The sequence below is a fragment of the Accipiter gentilis genome, chromosome 7, assembly GCF_929443795.1.
Source record: "Accipiter gentilis chromosome 7, bAccGen1.1, whole genome shotgun sequence".
Lineage (NCBI taxonomy): Eukaryota > Metazoa > Chordata > Aves > Accipitriformes > Accipitridae > Astur > Astur gentilis.
Window position 1 is genome coordinate 42,876,065 of NC_064886.1, and position 25,956 is coordinate 42,902,020.

General features: G+C 61.8%; 2 protein-coding genes across 2 annotated transcripts in view; one reads left to right on the forward strand and one right to left on the reverse strand.

The window, feature by feature from the left end:
• Nucleotides 1-1,349: 1,349 nt before the first annotated feature.
• LOC126040227 (basic proline-rich protein-like) lies at nt 1,350-5,698 on the reverse strand. Its single transcript, XM_049804212.1, has 6 exons — nt 5,483-5,698; nt 5,196-5,435; nt 4,862-5,148; nt 4,431-4,622; nt 3,762-4,383; nt 1,350-1,462 (listed from the first exon to the last, which is right to left on the reverse strand). Exons 1-6 carry the CDS (start codon nt 5,694-5,696, stop codon nt 1,350-1,352), a joined length of 1,668 nt encoding a protein of 555 aa, XP_049660169.1. The 5' UTR covers nt 5,697-5,698.
• Nucleotides 5,699-23,097: 17,399 nt separating this feature from the next.
• The window catches only part of ACSF3 (acyl-CoA synthetase family member 3), a 66,903-nt gene continuing 64,044 nt past the window's right edge, over nt 23,098-25,956 (forward strand). Inside the window, exon 1 of the mRNA XM_049806461.1 lies at nt 23,098-23,135. The gene's annotated coding sequence lies outside the window, so the exon portion shown is untranslated. The remainder of the gene's footprint in view (nt 23,136-25,956) is intronic.

Consider the following 25,956-nt stretch of genomic DNA (forward strand, 5'->3'; position numbering starts at 1 on the left):
GACCCATGGGGAGGATTACGGTCCCCGTCTCTCCAAGAGAGCTGCCATCTGCGTATCCGTCTCCTGACGTGTCTGCTCCCCGACAAGCCCAGCCGGACTCTCCCTCATCCGTGCCGGGTCCCGGGACAGCAACGCCGACCCACTGCACCCAGCAGGGCTGGACCTCACGCCCCATCCCCACGAGGGGCATGTGGGAGCAAGGGCTCATGGCCATCTGGGGTGGGAGATGTGCTGTCCTGCACATAAGCCCAGCACCCATCATCCCTGCACATCCCTGGGCTGCTCAGCATCCTTGCATGTCCCTGGGGTGCTCAGGCATCCCCCTGCATCCCCGAGGCACCCAACATCACAGCATCCCTGTGGCACTCACCATCCCTGCATGTCTCCGGGGTGCTCAGGCATCCTCCTGCATCCCCAGGGCACCCAGCATCCCTGGTGTGCTCAGGCATCCCTCTGCATCCCCAGGGCACCCAGGATCCCTGCATCCTCAGGGTATTGAGCATCCCTGGGGTGCTCAAGCACCCTCCCATATCTCCAGGGCATGCAGCGTCCTCCTGCATCCTCAGGGTATTGAGCATCCCTGAGGTGCTCAAGCACCCCCCCATATCTCCAGGGCATGCAGCATCCTCCTGCATCCCCAGGCCACCTCTGGAGCTGCGCTGTGGCCATTGCCTCTCCGAGGATCAGGCAGAGGTTCCCAGCTCCTGCCCTAAAAACATCCCAGGGTTCAGAGCGCTGCAAATCAAAGCCGGTGGCACTGATAGGGGGGGCTGGGGGGAGCGACATCTCACAGCCTTGGGGCTGCAAAGGGTGGCACGTGGGAAAGCCAGACTGGGAGCTGGGAGGAAGACAGGGCAAAAACCCAGCCAATGTTTTATCAGGTCAATAAAAAGAGAAAAAAGGGTTTATGAAAGTTGTGGTTTATAGGTATTTAGGGACTAAGCCATGCAGTCACAGTTTTCCTTTCTAAAATGAACGTGGCTCTCTTGTTTCTGCTCAGAGACATGAGGACGGGCTGTTCTGCGCAGACGGGGCTGGAGGCATCGCCTGCTCACCGAGCAGCGCCCAGCTGGGGCTGTGCCTGGGGACACTGTCCCTATGGCCATGCCAGCACCAGTGGCACGGTGCCCGGCAGGGTGGCAGGGGTTTGCTGCCCACAGCACCCTCCTGCGGGCACCAAGGCGGGCTCAGGGTGCTCAGCCAATGCTGCTGCCCTCTCTCAGGGTGACACCGGGGACACGTCTGGGTTCAGGGCCACCTCCACGCAGCCGGGGATGCTGGCCAGGGGAGAGGGTGACATAACCCCCTGACAGCACGGCGTGAGGCTCGCCAGCCCCTGGCCTTTCCCATCATTGAAGCGAGACGAGCGCTGCCGTCCCGGCCGCCGCGGGGGAGAGAGCGGTGAGAACTGGCCCGTTCCCATCGCTCAGCACCGCCAGCTCCCCGCCGGCAGCATATTTCCCTGCTGAAGTCAGAGCCACCCGGCAAAACACCCGGTTCCTGCCAAGCACCGATTGCACAAACATTTCCTATTTGGGATGTACGCGCCCGCCGCGCCGAGCGTTGCATCCTCGGCCGCGACGCTGTCCCCGGGGCGGCACGGGCTAAGGGCACACGCGTGTGCACGGCCGGCGGCACGGGTGAACGCGCACGCGTGAACGCGCATGCGTGTGCGGGGCTGGAGGAGCCGCGGTGAAGGTTGGAGCCGCTGCGCCTGCTGTAATTATGGAGAGAGAGAGTGGCATTTTGAAGTTTGGATAAAACCTTAATTGAAGTCTTGGCTGCTGTTAATTATATTAAAGGCAGAGTGAGCGATGGGCTTTTTATTAGTTAATGAGGATTTTCATTTTCCAGCAGAGGAGCCCTTTGATGTTTCCAGGACTAATGGCTGTTAAATTCAACTTGTTTGCTTTGCTGGTGGTGGAGGGTGATGGGGGAGCAGGAGCTGCTCTGGCCACAGTGCCCACGGCAGCCGGTAAACAGTGCCCACGGCCAGCCAGGAGCCACGGGCCACCACGGCGAGAGGACAAGGATGCACACAGCAGGAGCCAAAGCTTGTCCTGCCCCCGACATGGATTTTTACAGACTATCTTTTAAAACCTGTGGCAGGCTGCAAACCTCCTCCTGCAATTCGCATTTATTATGATTATTTCGCATTCATTACCAGCGGAGCCGAGAGCCAGCGCTATACCCCATCTGAAATAATTTGCAAATTTCTTTGCATCATTTTTCCCACTCTTGGAGGAGAAGGGCTGTACAAACAGTTTGCTGTGAATATTCAGAGCCCGGGATCGGGGAGGCGATGCCATCCGTGCCGGTCCCGCGCCCCAGCCACGTGGCCGTGCGGCTGCTCCCCAGCTGGATGATTTGTAGCACTAATCAAGGCAGAGCGTACTTTGAATTTCAAATGCTGGCAGGGAAGAGCCAGGCAGGAATCTGGGCTTTGGGGAATATTCAGGAAGAGAATGGGTTTGTCCTTAGCCTCTGCCTCAGCCCAAGCCATCCCTGGTGGGGTGCCAGCGTGGGACCCCTCTGCCCCGTGGCACTCCAGTGGGCTCTCCCCTCTTGGCACAGCCCCAGGAAACCCAGCACTTATTTAAGCACTTTTTGGGGTGTCGGCATGCCTGGTGCCACCCCGCTGCATGGCTGGGGCTGTGCCAATGGGACAGGACGGGGTGGGATGGGGGGGTCGGTCCTGGGTGCTCAGGGACATGGGTGGCAGCGGGGATGGGACCCTCTGCAGCAGCACCATGACAGCAGTGAGAGATGCTTGTGGGGCTGGGGGGCAGCGGGTAGTGGGGGGGACAGATGGACTGGGTGCTGAGCCATCCCCCCAAGGCTGGGAGCCAAGGGGGAAGAGAACATGGGGCAGCAGCAGTTGTGTGTCGTCCCCCCCCCCCCAGGCTCCCTAAACGGCAGCTTGTCCTCTCCCGGGGGGCCACGCTGCGTGCGGCTGCCGCGGGGCAGGAGGGGTGGGCAAGGGGGGGCACGTCTCCGGTAATTACCCCTCGTCCTTCCCCGTCACGCTGCGTGGGGGGAGCCGAGGGGGGGGACGGGACAGTTTAAGCTATCAATGGTCCTGCCTTGATGGGAATAAAATATGCACTGAAAGACATGAAAATGGAGTAAATAAAAGAGATAAAAATGGAACGATCAAGCCAGCAACTTCTCCTCCTCTGATTAAAAAGAGGGAGCGGGGGGGGGGGGGGAGAGGGGATGCGCTGAGCCCTTGAAGAGGCAGCTGCTGCCGCAGCCGCAGCCCTGATAAAGGGGCTGAGGCAGCCTGTTTGGGAGAGATAAAGTGAAGTCCCAGCGTTTACTGTCCTCAATCCAAGCCTTACCATCAATATTAATACAGCCTGACAAACTGGCGTTTAAGATAGAATAAATATAGACTGGTTCTGCTATTACCTAGACCTTATTAATCTGCTTGGAGGCATTTAAATGCCGTTAAAAATATGGAGTTTACTTGCCGGCACTTCAATAGCTTTACAATCCATCAGCGTTTTGTTTTCCATCCTCCTCCTTCCCTTCCCAAGGTGTTGTCTGTGGGTGCCCACTAACCCACACCCCTCCGGGTAGGGACCAGGGACCACGGTGGGGAGAACCAAGGTGGGAGCTTTGCTGCAGGATGATGGCAATGGCCGGGAGATCAGCCAGGGGCATCAGGGCACGGAGGCACAAAGCCCTCAGAGCCGGTGAGCGGAGCATCGCGGGCCTGGAGATCCAGGACCTGTGTGCCCAGGTGATGGAAAATTCACCTGTGTGCTCCCCATAGGAGAAACTCACGGCTCCCACACCCCGAGTGATGCCGGTTTCCCGGATGCAGCAGCCAAAGCCCCAAAACAGGGGAGCAGCCCTCCCTGGAGCCCTAATTAGCCAGGGCCTCATCAGTGAGACGGAGAGGTGTTGAGCAAGCGCAGTCCTGCCTCCTCTCCTCTGCTCCCAGTCCTGCGGCACGGGTGCTGGGCTGCCACGTGCCGTGGCACCCACGTGCTCCTCCCCTGCCAGCCCCGTGCCAGAGACACTGCTTGGTGACCCCGCAGCATTTTCAGACAAGGTCTCTGGAGTGCTCGGTGGGTCCCTGGTACCCTTCCCCAAGCCACCCTGCTGTAGCAGACCCCTAGCATCCACAGGGGCAGCCCAGCGCAGGACAGGATCTGTGGGTGCCATGCATGTAGCTGGGGCATCCCTGTACGTGGTGGAACTCATGGGTGCCACGGGTGTGGTGGAGGCACCCCAGTATAGGGCAGGATCCATGGGTGCCATGGGCATGGCAGGGGAACCCTTGTATGGGGCAGAACCCATGGGTGCCTGGCACATGGCAGGGAAACCCTGGAATGGGGCAGGACCCATTGGTGCCATGGGCATGGCAGGGGAACCCTGGTATGGGGCAGAACCCATGGGTGCCATCTGCATGCCAGGGAAACCTTGTATGGGGCAGGACCCGTGGGTGCCAGGCACATGGCAGGGAAACCCTTGTATGGGGCAGAACCCATGGGTGCCAGGCACATGGCAGGGAAACCCTGGAATGGGGCAGGACCCATGGGTGCCAGGAGCATGGCAGGGAAACCCTGGAATGGGGCAGGACCCATGGGTGCCAGGAGCATGGCAGGGAAACCCTGGAATGGGGCAGAACCCATGGGTGCCAGGAGCATGGCAGGGAAACCCTGGAATGGGGCAGAACCCATGGGTGCCAGGAGCATGGCAGGGCCACTGTGGAATGGGGCAGAACCCATGGGTGCCAGGAGCATGGCAGGGAAACCCTGGAATGGGGCAGGACCCATTGGTGCCATGGGCATGGCAGGGGAACCCTGGTATGGGGCAGAACCCATGGGTGCCATCTGCATGGCAGGGAAACCTTGTATGGGGCAGGACCTGTGGGTGCCAGGCGCATGGCAGGGGAACCCTTGTATGGGGCAGAACCCATGGGTGCCAGGCACATGGCAGGGAAACCCTGGAATGGGGCAGAACCCATGGGTGCCAGGAGCATGGCAGGGCCACTGTGGAATGGGGCAGAACCCATGGGTGCCAGGAGCATGGCAGGGAAACCCTGGAATGGGGCAGGACCCATTGGTGCCATGGGCATGGCAGGGGAACCCTGGTATGGGGCAGAACCCATGGGTGCCATCTGCATGGCAGGGAAACCTTGTATGGGGCAGGACCTGTGGGTGCCAGGCGCATGGCAGGGGAACCCTTGTATGGGGCAGAACCCATGGGTGCCAGGCACATGGCAGGGAAACCCTGGAATGGGGCAGAACCCATGGGTGCCAGGAGCATGGCAGGGCCACTGTGGAATGGGGCAGAACCCATGGGTGCCAGGAGCATGGCAGGGAAACCCTGGAATGGGGCAGGACCCATTGGTGCCATGGGCATGGCAGGGGAACCCTGGTATGGGGCAGAACCCATGGGTGCCATCTGCATGGCAGGGAAACCTTGTATGGGGCAGGACCTGTGGGTGCCAGGCGCATGGCAGGGGAACCCTTGTATGGGGCAGAACCCATGGGTGCCAGGCACATGGCAGGGAAACCCTGGAATGGGGCAGGACCCGTGGGTGCCAGGAGCATGGCAGGGCCACTGTGGAATGGGGCAGAACCCATGGGTGCCAGGAGCATGGCAGGGAAACCCTGGAATGGGGCAGGACCCATTGGTGCCATGGGCATGGCAGGGGAACCCTGGTATGGGGCAGAACCCATGGGTGCCATCTGCATGGCAGGGGAACCCTTGTATGGGGCAGGACCCGTGGGCTGCCGGGCACATGGCAGGGAAACCCTGGTGCGGAACCCCGTGCAAGGCGTCGGGCACAGATGGAGCGAGCGGGCGCGTGTGCGGGGCAGCGCGCTGAGCGAGCGGGTGGCTGGGAGCGGCGCTCATTAGACGTGTATTATTCATCGGCAGCTTCTGTCGCCTGCCATCTGTTCCCGGCTGCGAGTCGGGCGGGCGGCAGCAGCCTAACGGGGCTGACGCGGCCCCACTCCTGCTGTCACACCTGGGCTGCCGCGAAAGCCGGCACCATGCCGGGACGGCACCCGTGTGCTGGCTGGATAGGGTGCGGGATGTCCCCGCTTCTCCCCCAGGGTGACGCTCCGTGGGGCGGGTGGGAGCCTTGTGCCGTGCCATGGGGCGTCCTGCGGGAAGGGGTCCCACTGCAGTGGGTAACCCCCCGTTCTTCCACAGCCTTCCTCATTGGAGACCGGTTCCCTGCCTGTTCTTGGTGCTGGAGCAGGATTAGGTCCCTACCACCCCCCTCAGAGTTCATGCACGACCCCAAAGGGCAACCCCCAGCCCCAAGGTTTGATCCTGCTCCCCGCCTTGCTGCAGGCTGAGTCGGAGCGGAGCCCCAGTACTGCCGTTCACCTTGGTTTTCATAGCTGTAATTAACTGTAGGAGCTGGGGGCTCAGCTCCGACCCCCCTGGGATGGGGAACGGGCTTCCCAGCTGTGCCGTGCCACTGGGAAGCTCTGGCAGCGGCAGAACCCCTGGCAGCAGGGAGGCAGGGAGAGGGAAAAGGGTTTGCACCCCCTCGGTCATTCCATTGGTGCCACGGACTGTGGCACACTTGGTGCTCAGCCCAGGGCAGGATCGGGCCCCTTCCCATCATAGAGGCAGCTCCGAGCTGCTGCCTGAACGCAGGGTTGGGCCGTGCATCCATGCCCAGAGCAGGATGGAGGATTTTCCTCTTTGGCGTGCAGCAGCTGAACTCACCCTACACCCCGAGCAGGACCTTCATCCCCACGCCTTTTAATTAAAACACTTGATGAACTATGTAATGAGAGCGCAGCATCCCTGCGGGCTCTCCAGCGAGCTGCCAGGGCTGAAGGTGAGGTCCCAGCACGGGGGACATGCATCATCCCCCTGTCCTCTCCCAAGTGCCTGCCCCGTTTCTGCCCCTCAACTGCATCCTGCAGCTCCCGTGGGAGGACCGGAGCACTCGCCAGGCCAGGAGCTTGCTGCTCTAAATTGATAATTGCCAGGTTTTAATTACTCGGCAGCCAAATGACCTTTTGCATCTGCCAGCGAGGCCAAGAAACATCTCCCTGAGTGGGAGCAGACGTGCAGTGGGAGACAGGAGGGGGCTGCCACGGCCAACAGCTTCGCCTGGACCCTCAGGTGACAGGGACAAGGCGGGGGGACAGCATGCTGGAGGCTGAACACAGGGACCCCCGGACATCCCATGTCCCCAGCGCTCCCCTCCTGTTGCAGGCAGGACACCGAGGAGCAAAGGGCCAGATTCAGAGCCTGTTGTGCAGCGTGGGAGAGCGTGGCTGGAAACGCCGGGATGAAAACAGGACCAAGGTCTCCAGGGGCAGGGGGTCTTCACCATCGCCTCCAGCATGGACTGGTCTTGCCCTGGGAGGGAGCATCCTTGGGGCAGAATTGGTGCCTGGAGCCCCGGCATGGTGCAGCATCCCTGGGGCAGAGTCAGTCCCTGGAGCCCCGGCATGGTACAGCATCCCTGGGGTAGATTTGGTGCCTGGAGTCCCGGCATGGTGCAGCAACCCTGGGGCAGAGCCGACACTCCGGCCTCCAGCCCGGCACAGGGTGCAGCGGGTTGCCTTGCACACGTAGGGTCCCTGCTGCCCCTTTGCTCTCCTGAGCTGCCTCCAGAGCAGCCTCATCCCTCCTCTTTCCCTTTTCTCCTAGAACTAAAACCAGCCTTTAAGAAGGCAAATCCTCCATTGCTGCCGGCAGCTCTCCACGCCGTGGCTCGGTAGAGGCCAGGACCAGCCGCGGCTCCGAGAGCAGCCCGCAAACCGGGCACAGCCCCTGCCCACCCCACACTGCCTGCACCTCGCTCCGCGTGCTCCTGCCTGCTGCCAGCCTTCGCATCTCCCTCCCGCGGAAAGGAACCCTTCTCCTGACGATAATTACTGAAAAGTTCAGTGCCGAGAGAGACGGGGGGGAGGGATGTATTAAAATGCATGTGCACAGCTTGGGCCTTGCAGCAGATGTTGGCATAATTAGAGAGGAAAAAATTATGAAATTAATTTGTGGTTCAATGTAAATTTTGGCGTTGGGGGGAAAGCGCGGTCCTGCTCGCCTCCCGCGCGCTGCCGTCGGCGCATGGTCCCTCGCTCGTGCACCAGCACGCACCGGCTGCTGTTGGGACCGTGCCGTGGAGGGTCTGGGGGAGCACCAAACCCAGCGAGAGGGACAAGGTGATGGGTAATGCCTGGCCTTAGGGGCGATGGTGTTTGGCAGCGCTGCCTCTGGGCTCCATTGCATCGGGGGCACAGAGAGGTGGGTCATCACCCTGGGGAAAAGGGCCACCAGCCCAGGGACGTGGGTAAATAAGGATGCAAAATCAGGCAATGTGGGGAGAAAAAGTAAAAAGCGGAGTCCAGCAATGTCCATAGGTTGGTATTTCTGTTGGCTCACAAATATGCATTTGCAAATATGCATTTGCTAATATGCTCCTTGTCCCGACCCGCTTGGGGGACCCTTCCTCTCAGTGGGGACAGGGCTGAGCTGTGCGAGGACTGTCCTCATACACGTGATGGTGGCATTCCCAGAGCCACGCTAGAGCAGGGTGTCAGGAGCAGCCAGACAAAGCTTTGCTTTCCCCGCCTCGGCTTTTCTCATCTCCTCCTCCTTTGGGATCTGGAGAGGAATTAATATCCGCCGCCTCCCCCCCCCCCGTCCACCCCCAGCCCCCAGAGAGGGGGCACGGGCTCAGGTTAATGCACCCATTGATCGGCAGCATCCTCCGGTTACGGTTGCTCTGCGCCGCGATGCACCGTTGCCTATTTTGCCATTCCCGGTGTATGATGGATGGTCTGTCTCAGGGCGGGTGCGACCCTGCCACCGCCGCCTGGGAAATGGGGGTCAGCCCCGGGGGCCACGGCTGCGCTTTTTGGGTAGCTTGGGGAGACGGGGGGGCTTTGTGCTGGACGTTGCATCCTCACTGTTTGCAGTTTGCATTTATTTGCAGAAGTTGTGCTTCTGAAGAGGCGGGGGAGCTGCAGGCGGCTGCTCCCAACGGTGGGGACAAGCCGGCCCTGGGGCTGGGGGAAGCTGCTGCCCAACCAAGAGCCCCCAAAAGCTCCGTGTGCCCCCAAAGCACGGCCCCAAGCCAGAGTGGAGAGCAGGAGCAAGCTGCAGACCCCAGCATGGCCCCGAGGACCACCGGGGAGCCCGGTGCTTGCACCCCCCTCCCTCGCTGGCTCTGCGATGCCGTTTCCCCTGGGCAGCCCAGAGCACCGGGACCCCGGGGAAGGGCGCGGGCAGCCCCCCACTGGTGTCAGGCCCTGGCTGTGGCTACCCTCTCTCTTCCCTCCTCTTCCTCAGCCGCTTCGCCACGGGCAAAGTCATTCCTGCATCCCAGTTAATCAGTGCAACGAGTGGAGGTGCATCGTTACGACCTAACTGAGCAACACTGTTGGTGTTGACAGGCTGGGCACCACGGGGGTGAGCAAAGGGAGGGTCTCCACGGCCCCCACACTGGGAGCACTGGGCAGCGTGGGAATGCTCTGGGCATCACTGATGGGGAGAAATGGGGTGGGGAGAGCCCGGCAACGACCCCTCGCATCCCAGCATCCTCCTCCCACAGAGTTGAGCTGAGCGGGCATGCCAGCCAGGCATGGGCACCGTGGGCATGGGCTCGTCCTGGTGCCCGCATGCTCCTGGTGTGATTCCATCTGGCCCCATCTGCTCCCACCCGGGCTCGGTGGGACCAAATGTGGGTCGTGGCGAGCATGGGTGACACACCGCGGTGCGGCCGGGGAGCAGCTGATCCCCCCCGGGCTGTGCGGGGCCACGCTGTCGGCCGGGATTACCCAGCTGCTGCCGAGCTGGCGCAGGGACCGTCTCCTCCGAAAGGTTCCCTTCCAGGGGATTACGGATAATGCATCTGGAGCAGCACTCGCTCATCCAGGTTTGTGATTTATCTGAAAATCAAATTCCAGTAATCTCGCCTGCCATCTGGCCCCCGCGGACATGCTGGCCCCGGGTGGGAGGCAGCCAGGAGGGTCAGGGTGCAGGGCTCTGCGTCCCTCCCCGAGCATCGTCCCTGAGCTGCCGTTGGGAGGGCAGAGCCGGCTGCGGGGTCCGTGGGAACTGTCTGGGGCACCCTGGGCAGAAGATGCCCGAGGGAGCCTTTTGGGGATGGTGAGGGGTGCACACGTACTGGGATGCGGGCAGGACCCAGAGAAGTCAGCCCCTTGCAGGGACATGGGCAGGAGGAGGTGATGGGGAGGAGGTGGGGACCCCTGCCATGCCCGGGGGACGTGCTGGCAGCAGGGATGTCCCAGGCCCCAGCGGGGAAGGCAGAAGAAGGCAGGATCCGTCCTTTCCCCTGGCAGGGAGGCTGCAGGCTGCAAAGCAGCCCGGGGGGCCGGGGTCCCCAGCGCTCCCCTCCCCACCCCTCATTCCCAGCTCATTAAGGCTCTCCCATTATTCTGACATTTGTGCGCGTCACGTACCGGGAAGAAGTAATTTACTTAGAAGAAATTAAAAGTTCATTTTAATTGAGCGCACACTGCAGTATGCAAATGTGGGGCGCATTATGTACACTGATGCAGAGACAAAGGCTGTAATCAACTGTTAACCCTCTGCGAGCCGGCCCCACGTGCCGCAGCAGCACCAGCACGGCTCCGGCCATGCTGGAGACCCCACACCCACATGCGGGGTGTTCCCTGGCCATGTGGCTCCGCGACCTGGCAGCATGCACGGGCGCAGGATCTCTCTGTGTGCATCTCTCCGTGCCAGCATGGATGCAGGAGCCAGACCAGAATGCCAGCGATGGAGGCTGTCCCCCAAATCGCTGTGACGTGCTGGGATGGCTCCAAGCCAGCAAGACAGTGTGGATGGTTGGGGCAGGGGCTCTCCAGGGGTGATTAAGCCCTTTTGGGGAGCCCGGATAAGATGGTGACGGAGGTGCAAAGCCCAGATGAGATGGGGATGCAGGTCCAAAGGCCAAATTATGGCTCGTCGCATCTGTGACTGTCCTCAAATCCAGGTACCACTGGATTTGAGGGTGGTCGCAGATGCGGTGAGCCCACAATGTTTGCAGCATCCTATTGCCCAGGAGTTCCTCACCTGGGCTGTTTTTCTTTTTTTTTAGGCTTTTCTCCTTTTTAAAAAATTTTTTTTTACTACCTGTCAAACCTGAGATTTTTTAATGGCAGTGCAAATAGAACTGGTTCGCAGATGCAAGAGGAGAGCCCACTGCAGGAGACAGACAAATTACCTCCAACCTCAGCTCAAGACACCCACAGACTCCCAAACAAAGGGAGATGGTGACAGGGGGGTGTAGCAAGTTGGCGGTGCTCAGTGAGGCTGCCCACACTGGACCATGGGTGCTCCGTGGGTGCATCATGTCTGCGGGCATCCCATGCACACCAATGCCAATGAGCCACCCCGTTGCAAAGGGCTGTTGGGGATGGCACACGTGAGCATCCGACATCATATTATGGGTGGGTGATGCTAAAAGCAAGGGGGTTGTGGGGACAGAGCTGTCCCCTTGGAAGGCACACACCGAGGGTGACAGGGTGCTCTTTGCATGATCCCAGCCACCCTTTTGTAGGAGGGGCGATGCTGTTGGGCATCCCTGCGCCTGGCACCGCACCAGCTTTGCCAAGGATAGTAGGGACAGACCCAGGATGGGACCGTGACACCCTGGGGGGGGTGACAATGGCACTTTTCACCCCAGGGCCACATGGGGAGGAGGGCTAGGGTGCACCTTGAAGCTCGCACCTCCGCCTCGGTTCGCCTGGCCTGTGCTCTCAGGAGCTGCAGCCCCAGTGGCCCCAGTTGGCTCCCAGTAGCTTAGGCAACCAGGGTGGTCCGGACGGCGGCAGCATCACGGAGAGGATTTAATTGCTGCCGTGTAACCTTTGCGCCCCGTCCCACGTGCCGGCCAGGCGCCCGGCTCTGCAGCTCCAGATGGCACCCGGGAAAGAGTTAAGTCCGCTGTGATCAACAGCAAGAAGCAAGTGGTAAACAGTTTTTCTCTCCCTCTGCTAAATTAATATGCAAATTCCCCCCCCCCACCCCCCCAGCTCTTGCTTCGAAATTAGCGAGGTAGAATGCTTGGGCTAATTATGCATTCAAACGAGCAGGCTTCGTTAATGTGGCACTAAGAGGAGCCTGAAAATGATTGTGAGACGATGAAATTGAAATTGGAGCACGGCACTTCTAATGCATCTGGAGTCACTCTTGCGTGCCCCAGCAGATGTAACCTGGCAGTGACCGGCAGCCCCTGCCGTCCTGCCCGCACCCGGGCACCCGTGGCCGCAGCACCCGCAGCACCCGCGGCACCCCACGGCACCTTTCTCCCACTTCTCACCTCCCGCTCCAAAACCAACCAAGTTACAAGATTTCCCAGACCACGGATGGAGAGGTGGGATGGCCCTGTGCTGCGGAGCCAAGCCCTGTGCACCCAGAGCTCCCAGTTTGGGGTGGGGATGGGGCAACCACTCCGGAGCATCCCCGGGATGCGGGGTAGCGGGGTCGGGATTAGGATTGATGGTGCTCTGGGAGAGCAGAGCAGCTCCCGGCGCAGCCCTTGGTGGGTCCATGCAGGTCCCGCTGGGTGATGCCTCCATCAGCCTCCCGTGCTCCCACAGTCCGGAGCGTGGCTGGGAGCACGGTTCTCCTCCCCAGGCCCAATTCTGGCCCCCGAGGCAGCCGCCAGGGCCTGAGCATGTTTGGTAAAACTCCACATGTACTGGTGTTCGGATGGATAAGCCTCTGGATGGATAAACCTCTTCCTTCTCCTGGGGATACTGAAACCCGATGGCTGCAGGGGGGTCATGGAGTGGGGGGTCCCATCCCTGTCGCCACATCCCAGCAGGTTCGGTGCCCGGCAGTCCTTGGTGCATCCCAGCAAGGACCAGACTGGAGGCACATCCACATCCATCACATCACGCAGCCCACAGCACAGGGCTGGGTGGCACGGTGGCATCCAGGGCCAGGCTGAGGGTTTCTCCATCCAGCGTAGCCTTGTCCCCCGAGGAAGGCGGCACCCATGGGGCTGGGGATCTGCAGAGGCAAAAGTGGGAGAAAAGGTTGAGGGAGATGTTTTACACTGGGGATGAGCGGCTGTGTGCTGTGACAGACACATGGGGTGACAAGGGATTCATGGGGAAAACGGCTCGGGATGCCACCAGCCCCAATCTCCGCTGGGCTAACTGCTCACTGCTGTCTGCACGGGCTTGGGTTCAGCCACGCAAAGGCTAAGCCCAGTTTCTCGTGAGAGCCAGCAGCACCGTGGCCGCAGCCGGCTCTGCAGCCCTGACCCGGCAGCCGCAGCAGGACCAGCCAAACCGACCCCCCTCTCCCTGCGTCGGGCAGCAGAGATGGATGTTGGTGTTAAATATTCATCAGAGGCGTGGATTTTACTGGAATCGTCCATTAAGAGGTAATGCACAATCTGCAGCATGCTCCCGGTAGCTGGGGCACGCCGTGGTGAGCGGACGGGCGGAAGGCGGCGGGGAAAGAAGACGGATGCTCCGGAGGAGGCTGCAGAGCCATAAGCCAGATGCACTGTTAGTAATCAATGAGGAACTACAGACTTTAGGCGCTCAACCGCCAGGAATAAATAGAAGAAATAAATAGACAAGGAGATGAATAGCCCCCCAGAAAGGAGGGGAAGGAATGGGGGAGCAGCAGGGATGCAGACCCTGAGGAGACAGTCCCTTGGAGCAGGGTGGGATGCAATGGCATGGTTTGGTCCAGAGGGATGCTGAGCACCCTGGAGCGATGGGCGAGCATCCCAGAGGGATGCCGAGCACTCCCAAGGACACACCTTCGCAGAGGAGGCCGTCGGGCTCGGAGCAAACGGCCTCTCGCCCTGGCAAGGCTGGGGCGAGGGCAGCCCACCGGCACCGGGACCTGCCGCGGCCGGCTCTGCTCCGCAGCATGCCCCAGGGTCTGGGCTGGCACGCAGAGGGGGTTGTTTTCCCCCCTCTCTCCGGTAATTTTTCCCTCTGACTATGATGCATAGCGGTGCTAATTCGGCACGTTGCCATTAATTCCAGCACAGCTGCCGCTCTCTCCCTCAAGGCATTTCGCTAATACTCAGCTTCAGAGCCTCTCAGCAAATTAACATCATTTGTTCTGCAGAACATGTTTTATTTCTACACTACATGCATAGCTTATTACTCCGCCAGCAACTCGGGGTGTGCGGGGAGGCAGTGCCGGCGGGTACAGCCCTCCAGAGCAAGTCCTGCTCCCCGCTTCACCATGCCCATCCCCAGGCAGGCGCAGGGACGGTGCGGCACAGTGTCCCTCCTGTGCCACCTCACGCTGCTGTCCCTGACCCGAGCTGGAGCTGCAGGTATTTTCTGCCGGTACCGGGATGCTCTGGTGCTGTCAGTGTAGCCCAGGCTGGTGATGCGAGGTGGGATGGTGGCAGCGTGCTGGATCAGTCGCTGGCTGGCATCTCCTGCATCCCCCCCCCAGCCTGATGCCACACCTTGGTGCAGAGGGATGTTCCCGCATTTATGGACATGTACAGGACTGGGGTGACAAGAGGTCCCTGGGTGCCAGAACCAGAGGGTCAGGCGCTCAGCACCCAGAGCTGGGAGCCCCAGAGGTGGCTGTGGCAGAGACGTGTTCCCCTGTCCCCAACCAGCACAGCCAACCTGCACCCCAGCACCCTCCTGCTGCCCCCCCCGCCATGGCCACCCCCCCCCCCCCTTCCCTCCTCGGGTTATTACTCTGCCTGATTAATGCCTCTGGAGTTTCAGTTAATGATCTTTGGGTGAGGGGCAGGAGGAGGCAGGCGTGCTGGGCCCCCACAGGCTCACTAAGTGGGTGGCTGCGGGCAAAGGGACCCCGACCCCCAGACCCCCCGCCAGCTGCGGGACCAGGCTGGGGCTTGCAGGACGTGACGCCGAAGGGCACCGGCACCTCCTGCACTGGCAGCGCCAGCGGGATGGCTCAGACCCTCTGGCAGCAACGCTGGGCTGGAGCAAAACATCTCCCACACGGCTCTTGGTGCTGAGCCCCCCCAAGAGATCCCGGGGCTGCTGGCGGCTTGTGCGAGCCAGGCAGGGTGTCCTGAGCTGGGCAGGGTGTGCTGCCCCCCACCCAAGAAACCACAGCTTCCACCGGTGATAATTTCAGGTCTTTTGCTTTGATTAAGGTTATTTAAGCTTTTTACCGAAACATAAAACCTGATTGTTTGCATAAACAACCTAATTGGATTATAGTGCACAGCATCGCTAATGCTGCGGGCTGGCTGGGAGCCGGCGGCAGCACGGGGGCCGTGCCGGCAGACGAGGCCTCCGCCTCTGCCACGCCTGGGGTGGTTTTGGCAGGGGTTGGGTGAGATGCCTCCGTGCCCCACGCCAGGGTGTCCATCCACCCGCCAACCCCTCCCAACCGTGGACGGACCCTGCCTCGGGGTTGGTGACGGCCGCGTGGGGACACCGGCGTCCCCGGCACGTTGGCCCTGGCTGCACCCTTGGTGATGCGCCAGCTGCGAGGCGAGGTGGGACGAAGCCCCTGCTCCGGCACTGCCTGCGGGAGGAGGAAGAGGAAGGAGGAGCCATGTGAAGGTGCCAAGTGGCAAGCGGGGGGGGGGGGGTCAGGAGCCCCGGGCGAGTGGCTTTGCAGGAATGCTGCCTCGCACAGCGTTTCCATGGCTGGGAGCTGCAGAAGGCTTTCATGGCAAAAGGCGGAGAGGCTCCATGAATATTTCATTAGGAAAGCAATGTGGTGTGCTGCAGAGAACATCTGGCTGGAGTCCCTGGAGACCCCTGCCTTGTGCAGGAAGCAGGAACTGTGAAATATGGAGGAAAACGAGGGAGAGGGGGAGACAGGGGGAAGCGTCCCACAATACAGGGAGCGTTCCTGCCCCCCCCGGCTCCAAGGTGGGCAGCATGGGGCAGGCGTGGGGCTTCGTCCTCCCATGAACTGTGGTGCTGGGAGGTTTATATGAGGTGGGGAGGCTGCGGCAGTGCTGACTGGCTGCTGGAGGGACCTTTTCTGACCCTTCTCCGTGGAACATTTTGGGGACTCGGCTGCAGCACGGTCTGCCCCTCACAAGCAGGGTGCTGTGTTTAATCCCAATATCCGATGCAGGAACGGGCAGAGCTGCTCCTCCAGCTTGAAGTCACGATGCACGGGCTGGCTGTGGGGTGGCCAGATGCGGACAAGCCTGGCCAGCGATGCCTGAGCATGGGATGGGATGGCATGGGATGGCATGGGATGGGATGGGATGGGACGGCTCCTCTTGCTTCACTCCACATCCCTCCCAGGGAGATGCTGATGCCCCTTGAAGCTGGACGCTGGGGGCCCTGCCCTGGCTCCTGCAGGCGATGGGTACTGGGGTCAGGGACCCCGAGGGAGATTTTTCCTGGTGGTGCTTGTGCAAAGAGAACACCCCCAGGCACAGGGGTGCTGCTGGGCACAGCCTGGGTCCTTCAGAGGTGCAGAGCAGCAGGCAAGAGTCAGGATGGTGTGGGGGCTCGGCATTGCCAACATCTCTGTTTCCCGTCAGTGCTGGCTCCTTCCCCTGGTGCCGGCCAGGTTTGGCACTGGGGGACCCAGCCAGAGCCCTTTGCCTTCGCGTGGGTGCCGGTGGAGCTGCGAAGCCACGGCGTTCCCAGCACACTGCTGCTGGCTCCGACGTTGCTCCTGCACCACGGGGCAGGCAACACGTTCACCAACCCGGACCAGCACGCGGCAGCATCGGTGCTGCCGGACCGAGGCTCTGCCCCTCCACCCCTCAGCCCCTTCCCCAAGGCTCCCGACACGCATTCACACCCCCAACCCCACGTGACACCCACCACCACCCGCAACCCCAGCCCCTGCGCCCAGCACCCCGTGACCACGACCCCTGCACCGGCGCGGCTCGGGGCCACGGGACCACGAGCATCCCAGCACCTCTGCCCGGTGCCCTGCAATCCTCCCCTTCCCTCCTCCTCCTCCCCAGTGTGGTGGTGGGTGCAGAGGGCTCTCTCCGCCCACCCTCTCCTTCTCCCTCATCCCCAGGCTCTCCTCCACGGCAGCCCCAGTTTGGGAGCAGGGGACCGTTCCCGCGTGCCGCCGGCAGGACTTCGGCTCACGCCCTCCCCGCTCCGCCACAGCCGCCCCTGCCCGCCGCAAACCGCGCAGCTCCTGGCACTGCTGCCGCCGGCAGACAAAGCCCAACCAGACAAAGCCGCGACCTCCCTCGCCGGCCCCCGGCGTGCGTGGCCAAGGGGACGGCAAATCCCCCTTTTGCAGCCACCGGCTGAACCTGACCCGCACCTGCAGCCCTCGCCAGCCTGCGCTGGGCAGCGGCTGCGGGCGGCGAAGGGCCGGCAGCGCTGCGGGGCAGGCCGCAGGCGGGAGAGCGGCGGATGGATGGGGAGGCCGCGGGCAGCCTGCACGGGGCTGAGCCGGCCGGGGTGCGCAGCCCCGGCAGCGGTCGCGTGCACACGCAGCCTTTAAAACGAAGGCAAATACCTCTCTCCTCTCCGGCTCCATCGTCCGCTATCCATCCCGCCTCGGCCACACCGTTGCCTCCACTGTGCTGCCCGTTCTCCATGTGTCCCACGCCGGGATGGGCTGCCAGACCCTCCTCTCTGCCGCCGGCGGGTTTTGGCCCCGCGCTGCCTGCTGGCGTTTTGGCAGCAGCAGCCTCGCCGCTCCAGCGATGGCATGTGTCCATTATTTTTTTTTTTTTCCCCCTCTCTCTCCTCTCTCCCTTTCACAATCCGTCCTCCCCAGCCTTCTCCGCCGGTGCCTCCGGAGCCGCCTGCGGTGCCAGCTCGCAGGGAAATTGGCAGCGAACGCGGCGCAGGGATCCTCCCGCAGCTGACGGAGCCCCGCCAGGCGCAGGCAGCCCTTCTGCCAGCCACCAGCCTTGGCACGGGGGGCCGGGGGGCCGCGGGGGGCTGCCGACGCTTGGCAGCCCTTCTCCAGCACCGCGCGCCCCAGCCGCCGCTGTGGTTCGGCTGCCAAAAGCCAAATGAGGGGGGAGGAAAAGGGGAAAATGGCAGAGAGAAGAGCTGGCTTCGCCGTGCCCGGTGGCGGGGGACCCGCTGGGGGCCCCTTCCCTTTGCCGTGACCGGCTGGGCGACGTCCTCGTCCTTCGGCAGAGGGCACGGGAGCCTGGCTGCGGTGCTGGCATCGCATGGAGAGGCTCAGCCCCGTCTGTCTCTACTCGTGCCCCCAGCCCAGCTGGGAGAACCCATCCCGGGGATGGCAAGCGCCGACGCAGCCTGGCTCGGCGATGCTGCGTGGCGAGCACGGCTCCCGCAGACACACCTCTTACCCAGCATCCGTCTGCCGCGTAGGGGGGCCCGGGAAATTGGGAAGGGGAGAGCGGAGGAGGGACTTCTGGTGATGGGTGGGTGGTTTTGGGGTGCCCTCCGGCCATGCGTTGCTCTACACGGTCACCTCAGCCTCGTGCGACGCGTCATCCCCGCCCTGTGCCGAAATCCTGGCCCTGGCGGCGCAGTCGTGCCATGGCTCCATCCTGGCCACCCATTGGCACTGCAGCAATGCCTGCCTCTCCGGCTTTTCTTCCCCGCATTCCTGGTCTTGGCGTCTTTTTTAGAGGGAGAAGCGGGACCGTGGCTTGAGAATCCACCGTAGCCCAGGTGCTCCTGGCACCGATGCCCCAGGAGAGTCCCGGAGGCCAAGGGACACTGGTGGGGACAGCCAAGCGGGAGGCAGGGGACGGGCTGCCAGCCCAGAGCCGGCCCAGCACCCTGCTCAGCTTCACCCAAAATAAGTCATTTACCGAGAGCCACATTTATTGGGAGCTGCAGGGGTGCTGGGGCTGCCCTGCTGCCCTCTCCCCAGCCCCACGGCACAGCCCCATGGCACAGAGCACCAGCACACAGAGACCTGCCAGCCATCACTGTTTAACAGGTTTACCCCCTAATTGGGAATGCCTTTAATGGGCTTCGTAGGAGACACCAGGAGCCTTCCACGGGGCAGGTCAGGGCTGTGCGTGGCTCACAACGGCCCCAGCCCAGACTCCTGCCATGCAGCACCCAGTGTCCCTATGCTATGTCCCTATGCATATGTCCCTATGGGTGGCACATCCCAGCCCAAGAGCCAGCGGCCGGGGATGCAGCAGCTCCCGGGATGGCGGTGACGGTCCATGCCATAGGAAGAGCCCCAGGAACCATCCCGGCGTGCCCTTCTGCCCGCACCCCCCCGTCCCCCGGCGGCTGTACCCCGGCCTGCCCGTGTCACACGTGCGCCTGCCATTTCCTCAAATAAGCAGCTAATCTCCATCAATCATAATTTTGCGCAATTATCATAATAGGGCCATTTTGCACTTATCCTCGCCACGTGACGCAGGAGGCACTTACGGCTCCACTTCACGCCGAGCGTCTCCGAGCTGCTCCCGTCCCCGGGGAGTCCCGACGGCAATCGCGTCCCCCACAAGCTCCGGGGGACAGACCCGTCCCCTGCCACCGCGAGCGGATGCTCGTGCCGGGTGGGATGCGGGCATGGGCAGGATGGTAGCGGGACCGTGTCCCCTGGCTCGTGCCCTCCCACCACTGCAGCAGCAGCACAGGGGTTAAACCCCGAAATGGGGACAGTTAATCCGGTTTCTCCCACCATATGGCCCTGCCGGCCATGCTCCCCGCACCACGGCAGCCTCTCGGTTGCGCCAATGCCATGCGGCGTGTGCACGGCCAGCAGTCCCGGCTCTGACCCTCCGCTGGCTGGCGGGGAGCAGATTAGGGGGGGCTGGAGGCGATGAGGCATGAGGGCTGCCGGTGGGAGATTAGGCACTGGCAGATGGATGGAGATCAAACGTTTCACTCCACCTTGTTTACTACTCCCTCCTTGGCAGCGGCTGGGGACCCCGGCACAGGCTCTGGCTCTGTCCCACCTTGGGCTGGGAAAGGACAGGGCTGGGGACACGGTGCCCACAGCCTTGGGGTGTCCCAGAGGGGATGGACGGGCTCCCCCCTTGCCGTGCTCCGTCCTTACCCCAAGCAGCATCACGGCAGCAGCCCCCTGTGCCCCCAACCCATCCCACCATGGAGCACCAGGTTGGAGCTGCCGGCAGCCGTGGCACTCACCCTAAGCTCCCTGTAACCCAGCGGTGTTTGCACCACCATAGTAATTACTTTCCTTTCTTTTTTTTTTTTTTTTTTTTAATAAATACGGATGTTGCCACAAGTAAACTCTAATGTAATAAAAGCTTTCTGCTGGATCCATAATTAATCAGCAAGCTGCGTAAGGTGGGGGGGTAGCAAGTGGAAAACCCTTACGCCAACGTGGGCCACAGGGCTTGCACCCGGCTGGGAGGGAGCTGACAAACCACGGTGGCAGCCTGGGGACATCCCAGTGCCCCGGGGACCATTGCAGTAGCCCTGTGAGCCCAGGGTTGGGGGGTCCGTGGGTGGGCAGGGCTGCAGTGCACCCGGGTCTCTGCTTTTGCGGTTCCCGGCTGCTCCACGGCAGCCGCAGGCACTGGGTATTTTGCTTCCAGCTGTGACGGCACATCTGGACTGACCCCTTCCCCGATGCGTTGTCCCTGCCACCCCGATACGGAGAACGGGGCCGGGCACCACGTGTCTCTCCCCATGCAGCCAAACACTGGCACAGGGTGAGCCAGCATTGCCGCTGCTGAATAAACCATAACCCACTCCCCCAGCACTGGCAATGGCTGGGGCTGGCTTGGCACCGCTGCGGAGCAGCTCTCTCCCTCCTGGCCCCGGGGAAGCAAATTGCGGCCCCGGCAGCCCCCCGGGACAGACAGCAGTGGCCGGGCGCTGCTCAGGGCCAGGGCTGAGCATCGTCTCTGGGGACGTGGCCGACTCCAGATGGCCAGTGGCCACCAGGTGCCGGGGGACGGAGCGGCAGAGGGTGGCTCAGGGTGGACATCTGCTGTGCACGCAGCCAGCTGGCCCGGCAGCCTGCCACGGTCGTGGAGGGAGCACGGCCCTGTCACCCCCCCTATTCCGGGGATGGGGGTCCCTGCGCAACCTGGAGGGGCCACATAGTCGCAGAGGAGGATCCTGTGGGGCGCACGCATCTGCGACGACTGTCACAGCTCTGTCCCCACACCACGCAGACTGTCCCCGCCAGCCCCGGGACTACGGCAGGGATGATGGCACCCCACTCTCGTCACCCCTGCTCCCCCTCGGGGGGGGGTGGATGTTAATACCCGCAGCCTGTGGGGACGGGGGAGGCCGGTGACAGATGGCGAGTGCGAAAAAGGAGAATGAAAGCGGCGGTGGCAGGGTGGTGGTGGGAGCCGGGCACATCTGCAGGGCAGCACGTGGGCACGGGGCACGCTGAACCCTCCCTGGTGTGAGGGAGGGGTCCCTCCTGCAGCAGCTCTGCACAGGGGAGTCGTGCAACGGGGAGCTGTGCAACGGGGAGCGAGCCGTGCAACGGGGAGGGAGCCATGCAACAGCCGTGCATTGGGGAGCCGTGCAACGGGGAGCCGTGCAACACCCATGCAATGGGGAATTGAGCGGTGGTGAGGGTACTGTACAACAGGGAAGGAGCCGTGCAATGGGGGAGCTCTGCAACGCGGAGGAAGCCGTGCAACTGGGAGGGAGCCTTGCAGCGGAGGACTGTGCAGCGTGGGAGAGAGCCATGCAGTGGAGAGCCGTGCAACAGGGAGCTGTGCAACACAGAGGGAGCTGTGCCACTGGGAGCCATGCAACGGGGAGGCGTGAAATGGGGAGCTGCGCATCAGGAACGTGTGCAATAGGAGGGAGCCGTGCAACGGGGAGGCATGCAATGGGGAGGCGTGCAACGGGAGGGAGCCATGCAATGTGGAGCCATGCAATGGGGAGGCGTGCAATGGGGAGGCGTGCAACGGGAGGGAGCTGTGCAACAGGGAGCCATGCAACGGGGAGGCGTGCAATGGGGAGGCGTGCAACGGGAGGGAGCTGTGCAACAGGGAGCCATGCAACGGGGAGGCGTGCAATGGGGAGGCGTGCAACGGGGTGCCATGCAGCACGGCTGGCGCAGGGCTGGCGGGTGCAGGTCCCATCATGGCCGGGCTCTGCCCAAGGCTGGGCTCCCGTCCTCGTTTCCGCTCCCAGCCCCGCTGCGCCTCGCTGGGCTGCCGTCCGCCGGCCCCGGGGTGGAAACACACCTGAGGGAGGTGGGTGGGGGGTCACCCCGGCCGCCCCGCTTCACGCGCCGCCGCGCACAGCCGGAAAAACAAGGCTCCAGCAGAGGAGCGGGCTGCGGGAGGGGGACGGCACCGGGACACGTGCTGCCGGAGAAAGGCCGGAGAACGGCCGGCGCGCAGCGGCTTGCGCGGCACAAGGGCCACGTGCCTCCGTGTGAGGGGCTGCCCGGCTGCCCGTGCCACGGCCGGGCCGGCAGCATCCCGTCGCCGGGGATGTGGCAGGGCTGTGCGGGGAGTCCTGCCCCATCCCACCACGGCGGCACCCCTCTGCCCGTCACCCACGGGTGCCCCCAGCCGCGTGCCACGTCTTGCCAGCGACTTGCCAGGAGAGGGTCCGGCTGTCCCCGTGCCCTGCCCTGCCGCATTCTGCACGTCCACCGTTGCTGCAGAGGCGAACGCAAATCTGCAGCGGGACCGGCCAAAAATAATAAACCGGGCTGGGTTTCCGCTCGGCACCGTGGGGGTCAGTGCCACCTGGCTGTCCCGTGCCGAGGTCCTTTGCCGGCTCCCGCCAAGCCCCCATCTGAGCTTTGCACCGGCCCGGCTGGGAGGTGCTGGATGTGGCCACGGGGCCGGAGCGGGAGGAGAACGTGGTGCTGCCGCAGGTGGGGAGCTCCAGTTTGGCCGCCATGTGCCACCATGGTGGCCTTTGCGTGTCCCTGGGGGTGTCTGTGTGTCCATCCCTCCCCGAGGAGGTGCCGTGGGTCCAGGCTCCACACAGCGGGGGTCTCGAGCCGTTCCTCAGCCTTGCCAAAACCCAGCTGATTCCGGGGAGGGCTGCAACTCCACGACATCACGGGTGCCCGCCGTGATGTCAGAGGACGCCGCGGTGACACCGCAGGGTGCTGCAGTGATGTCAGAGGCACGCTGCGGCGCCAGCGGAAGACGCCGAGCCCCCGTGCACGACAAGCCCCACCCCCTACGTGGGCGGTTTGGGGCCAAATCCCCATAAAACGGGTGTGGGGCGTTGGAGGTGGGGAACGTTTAGGGCGCGGAACGGGGGGGTCCGCGGGGCCGCGTTTCCGCCGGAGCCCGTTCGCGGGCGGACCGGTCCCCCGGTGCGCGGCGCAGCCGCCAGGTGAGGCCCCGCCGGGGCTGCGGGAGGAGGCGGGGGGGGGAGGGCCGGGGCTCCGGACCCCTGAAGCGGGCCCGGTCTTGTCCCGTTAAACCGGGCCTGAGCCTTGAGCCAGTGCTTTTAGGCCCGGCTCTCCTCCCCTACGGGACCCGCTGGCCTGTGGCGGGTCTCGGCCGTGGCTCCGGGCCGGCCCCGGTCCCTGCGGGGAGAGGCGGCGGGGTGGGGGGGTCACACCGGCCCTTCACTCCCTTGACACGGTGGGACGCTGGTGTGTGGCAGCGCTGTGCCTCGGCTCCGGCCCGGTGAGGCTAATTTTCATCCTCCGTAGCTTGGAAATAATGGGGCGAGGGGGTTTTCCTGCTGCTGCTGTGAGGTGTGATGTGGGTAGGGTGAAGGGCAGAGAGCTGGGGCGAAAGAAGAATAAGGCCCGTCCTTCTTGGGAGAGACAAGGGCTCAGCCTCACACCTTCCAGCTCCACCACACTTTGCGGTGGGTTTTGCCATGCCGGGAGCTGGTGTGAGCTCCCCAGCCGCTTTCATTTCTTACTTTAGCCATAGAAAGGTGGGGGCTGAGTCTTTGCTTTCAAGGTGGCAAACACTCATCTGCTGCGCTGCCACGATCTTCTGCCCAAGGTCCCCAGTGACAAACTTCGTATTCCAGTATGCCCTGCCAAAGTTTGTGTTACCAGCTATCCCTGAGCAACATGTGAGGTAAAGAAAACAGCCCCCGGCGTTACTTCTGCCCGTCCCGAGTGTCTGCAAGTCAGCGCACGCATAGTCAACGCTAGTTCTCTGAAGTCCATAAATGCACAGGCCTGGCTAAAGGTGCTGCTGTTTATTGTTCCATTAAATCTGGACTGGCGCTGTGGTGAAAAGGGAATAATGTAATTTTTGGAAGGCACTGCTCTGAAGCAGCAGCTAACACCTGCTCTGGAGCTGTATGAGGAAGAGTGAGTACGCCAAGTGCACTTAGCTGCGCTGGGCTGGAGCACGGCGTGATCCTGGCAAACGGTGGCTTCCAATTAATGCCCTTCTTAATGTCTGGGGCATTAACATCTCGCCAGTGAGCTGGCCTTGGGTGTGGGTTAGGAGGAGGTGGTTTGGTTTAGGTTACAAGTGGTATTGGCTCTTTATATTTTAGTCTCTGCAGAGAAATGGAAAGATGTCATGCAAGCTTTTTCATGACCTGTTTTGTTTTTTTTCCATGCTGATGCTATATGTCATGAGTGCACATGGTTGCCACGCTCTGGGTTAAAGCCTCTCCCCCTCCCAGATGTTTCCGCACAAAAATCACAAGTTTCTTTTGCAGAAGCAGAAATTGAGGTCAATATGCAAAAGAAAATATGTGCAAAACCAATGTCTGGCTGGAGAAATGCTCTGAAGGTGAATGGGAGAAACTGTGGGGCTTGCAGCTATGTCTAGGCAAAAATAAACCCTCGCTGCTGTCAGCAGGTGCTGCCCGTGGACATGTCTGAGCAGCCTGAGCTGGGCTAAGCCGTGTTCGGCTTGTCCCTGAGTAGCTGCCAGTTCTCTGGATCTTTTTAGTTTCAGCTCCTCCCCATGGTGGGAAGCTGAGCTAGGAGGCTATTTGAGTTGAGCCACACCACTAATAGGCATTTATAAGAAAATTTGTAAAAAATCAAGTAATTATTGCCAGTGTTGAGGAAGTGTCGCTTACACTCTTACAGAGTGAGAAGTTGTCATCCTTTGGCTGTCTCCTCTTGTCATAGTATCTCTCTGGGGATGCTTCATGGCGGTGTTTAATAGCAGCCGTTAGGCTGTGCAGTAAAGCCCTTTCTCTTCTGCCACAGCCCTGTTCTTTCCTCTCCGCTCCCCTGCTGGTGTCAGTGAAGGTCTCTGTATGGAGAGGGTGCTTGCTCTTGCTGAGCTTCCAGCCAGAGCTCCAGGCTCTGCGCAAGGGGCGTTAGGATTCTTCTGAAACATCTCCTCAGTCCTCTCAATTTATTGCTTCTTCCTCTTGTCTTTGGTGTACCAGTCGTCTCCCCTGCAAAGTGTTCCCATAGTCCCCAAGGCTTCCTTCTCTCTGTTATATTCTTATGGGTTTCGCACTGTGCATTAACTTTTTTCCCCTGATGTTTCTGTGAGATGATCCAGGTAGAGTCCAGTACTATTACACAAACTTTTCCCTTTGAAAAAGACGGGATGATGAAAAGAGTGGTAAAGTGCAAAATTCTGGTACTTCTCGCCAGTTACTACAAAAGCTTTTTTGGTAACTTCTCCTGTGAGTAGATAGGTTGATATCATCATGCTGTCTAAGCACAAAGGCGGGATGTGTGCCGTTTGTGCCAGCCCGTGATCTTCCTGTAAAGCCTTTAATGGTGCTGGTACGCCTCTCCATTTCTTTCTGGAGACTTTCTCTTAATGCCTCTGTGCATCGTGTCATCACTGTGGCAGAGTGGCTGGGCCAGGCTGATGGTTGGGCTGGGCTCAGATCAAGCTCTGGCTGCCCAGGTAGAGCCTGATGCCATGGCTGAGCTTGTCCCGATGCTCTGCCTGGCTCCGGGTGCTGCCAGGTTGGTACTTTCAGAAGTGCCATACCAAACCCACAGGTCAGTGTGTGTGCGGCTGTGGTTCCCTGCTGCTGTTTGCTGGGAAAACCAGCTGCTCGGCATGGGGAGGGCTCCTGCTGCCTGCGGCTGTTCCGGAGCTGTTAACCACTTGGTCTGTCACATAAGAGCTTTTGAGCTGAAGCAGTGTTTGTGATGGATGACCCGTCAGGTGGGAGGGTTTGGGCACTTCCCTGTATTTAGATGTGCTATTGCTTGAAAGAAAGCTCACACAGGAAACAATCTTCCACTGGGCTA

Excerpts from the sequence above, each read along its gene's own strand:
- LOC126040227 (XM_049804212.1), bottom strand. The coding sequence starts at position 5,696 with ATGGGTTCTGCCCCATACCAGGGTTCCCCTGCCATGCCCATGGCACCA. Across the intron at positions 4,623-4,861 it reads CAGGTCCTGCCCCATACAAG|GGTTTCCCTGCCATGCTCCT; the intron begins GTTTCCCTGCCA and ends GCCCCATTCCAG. Across the intron at positions 4,384-4,430 it reads CGGGTCCTGCCCCATACAAG|GGTTCCCCTGCCATGCCCAT; the intron begins GTTTCCCTGGCA and ends GCCCCATACCAG.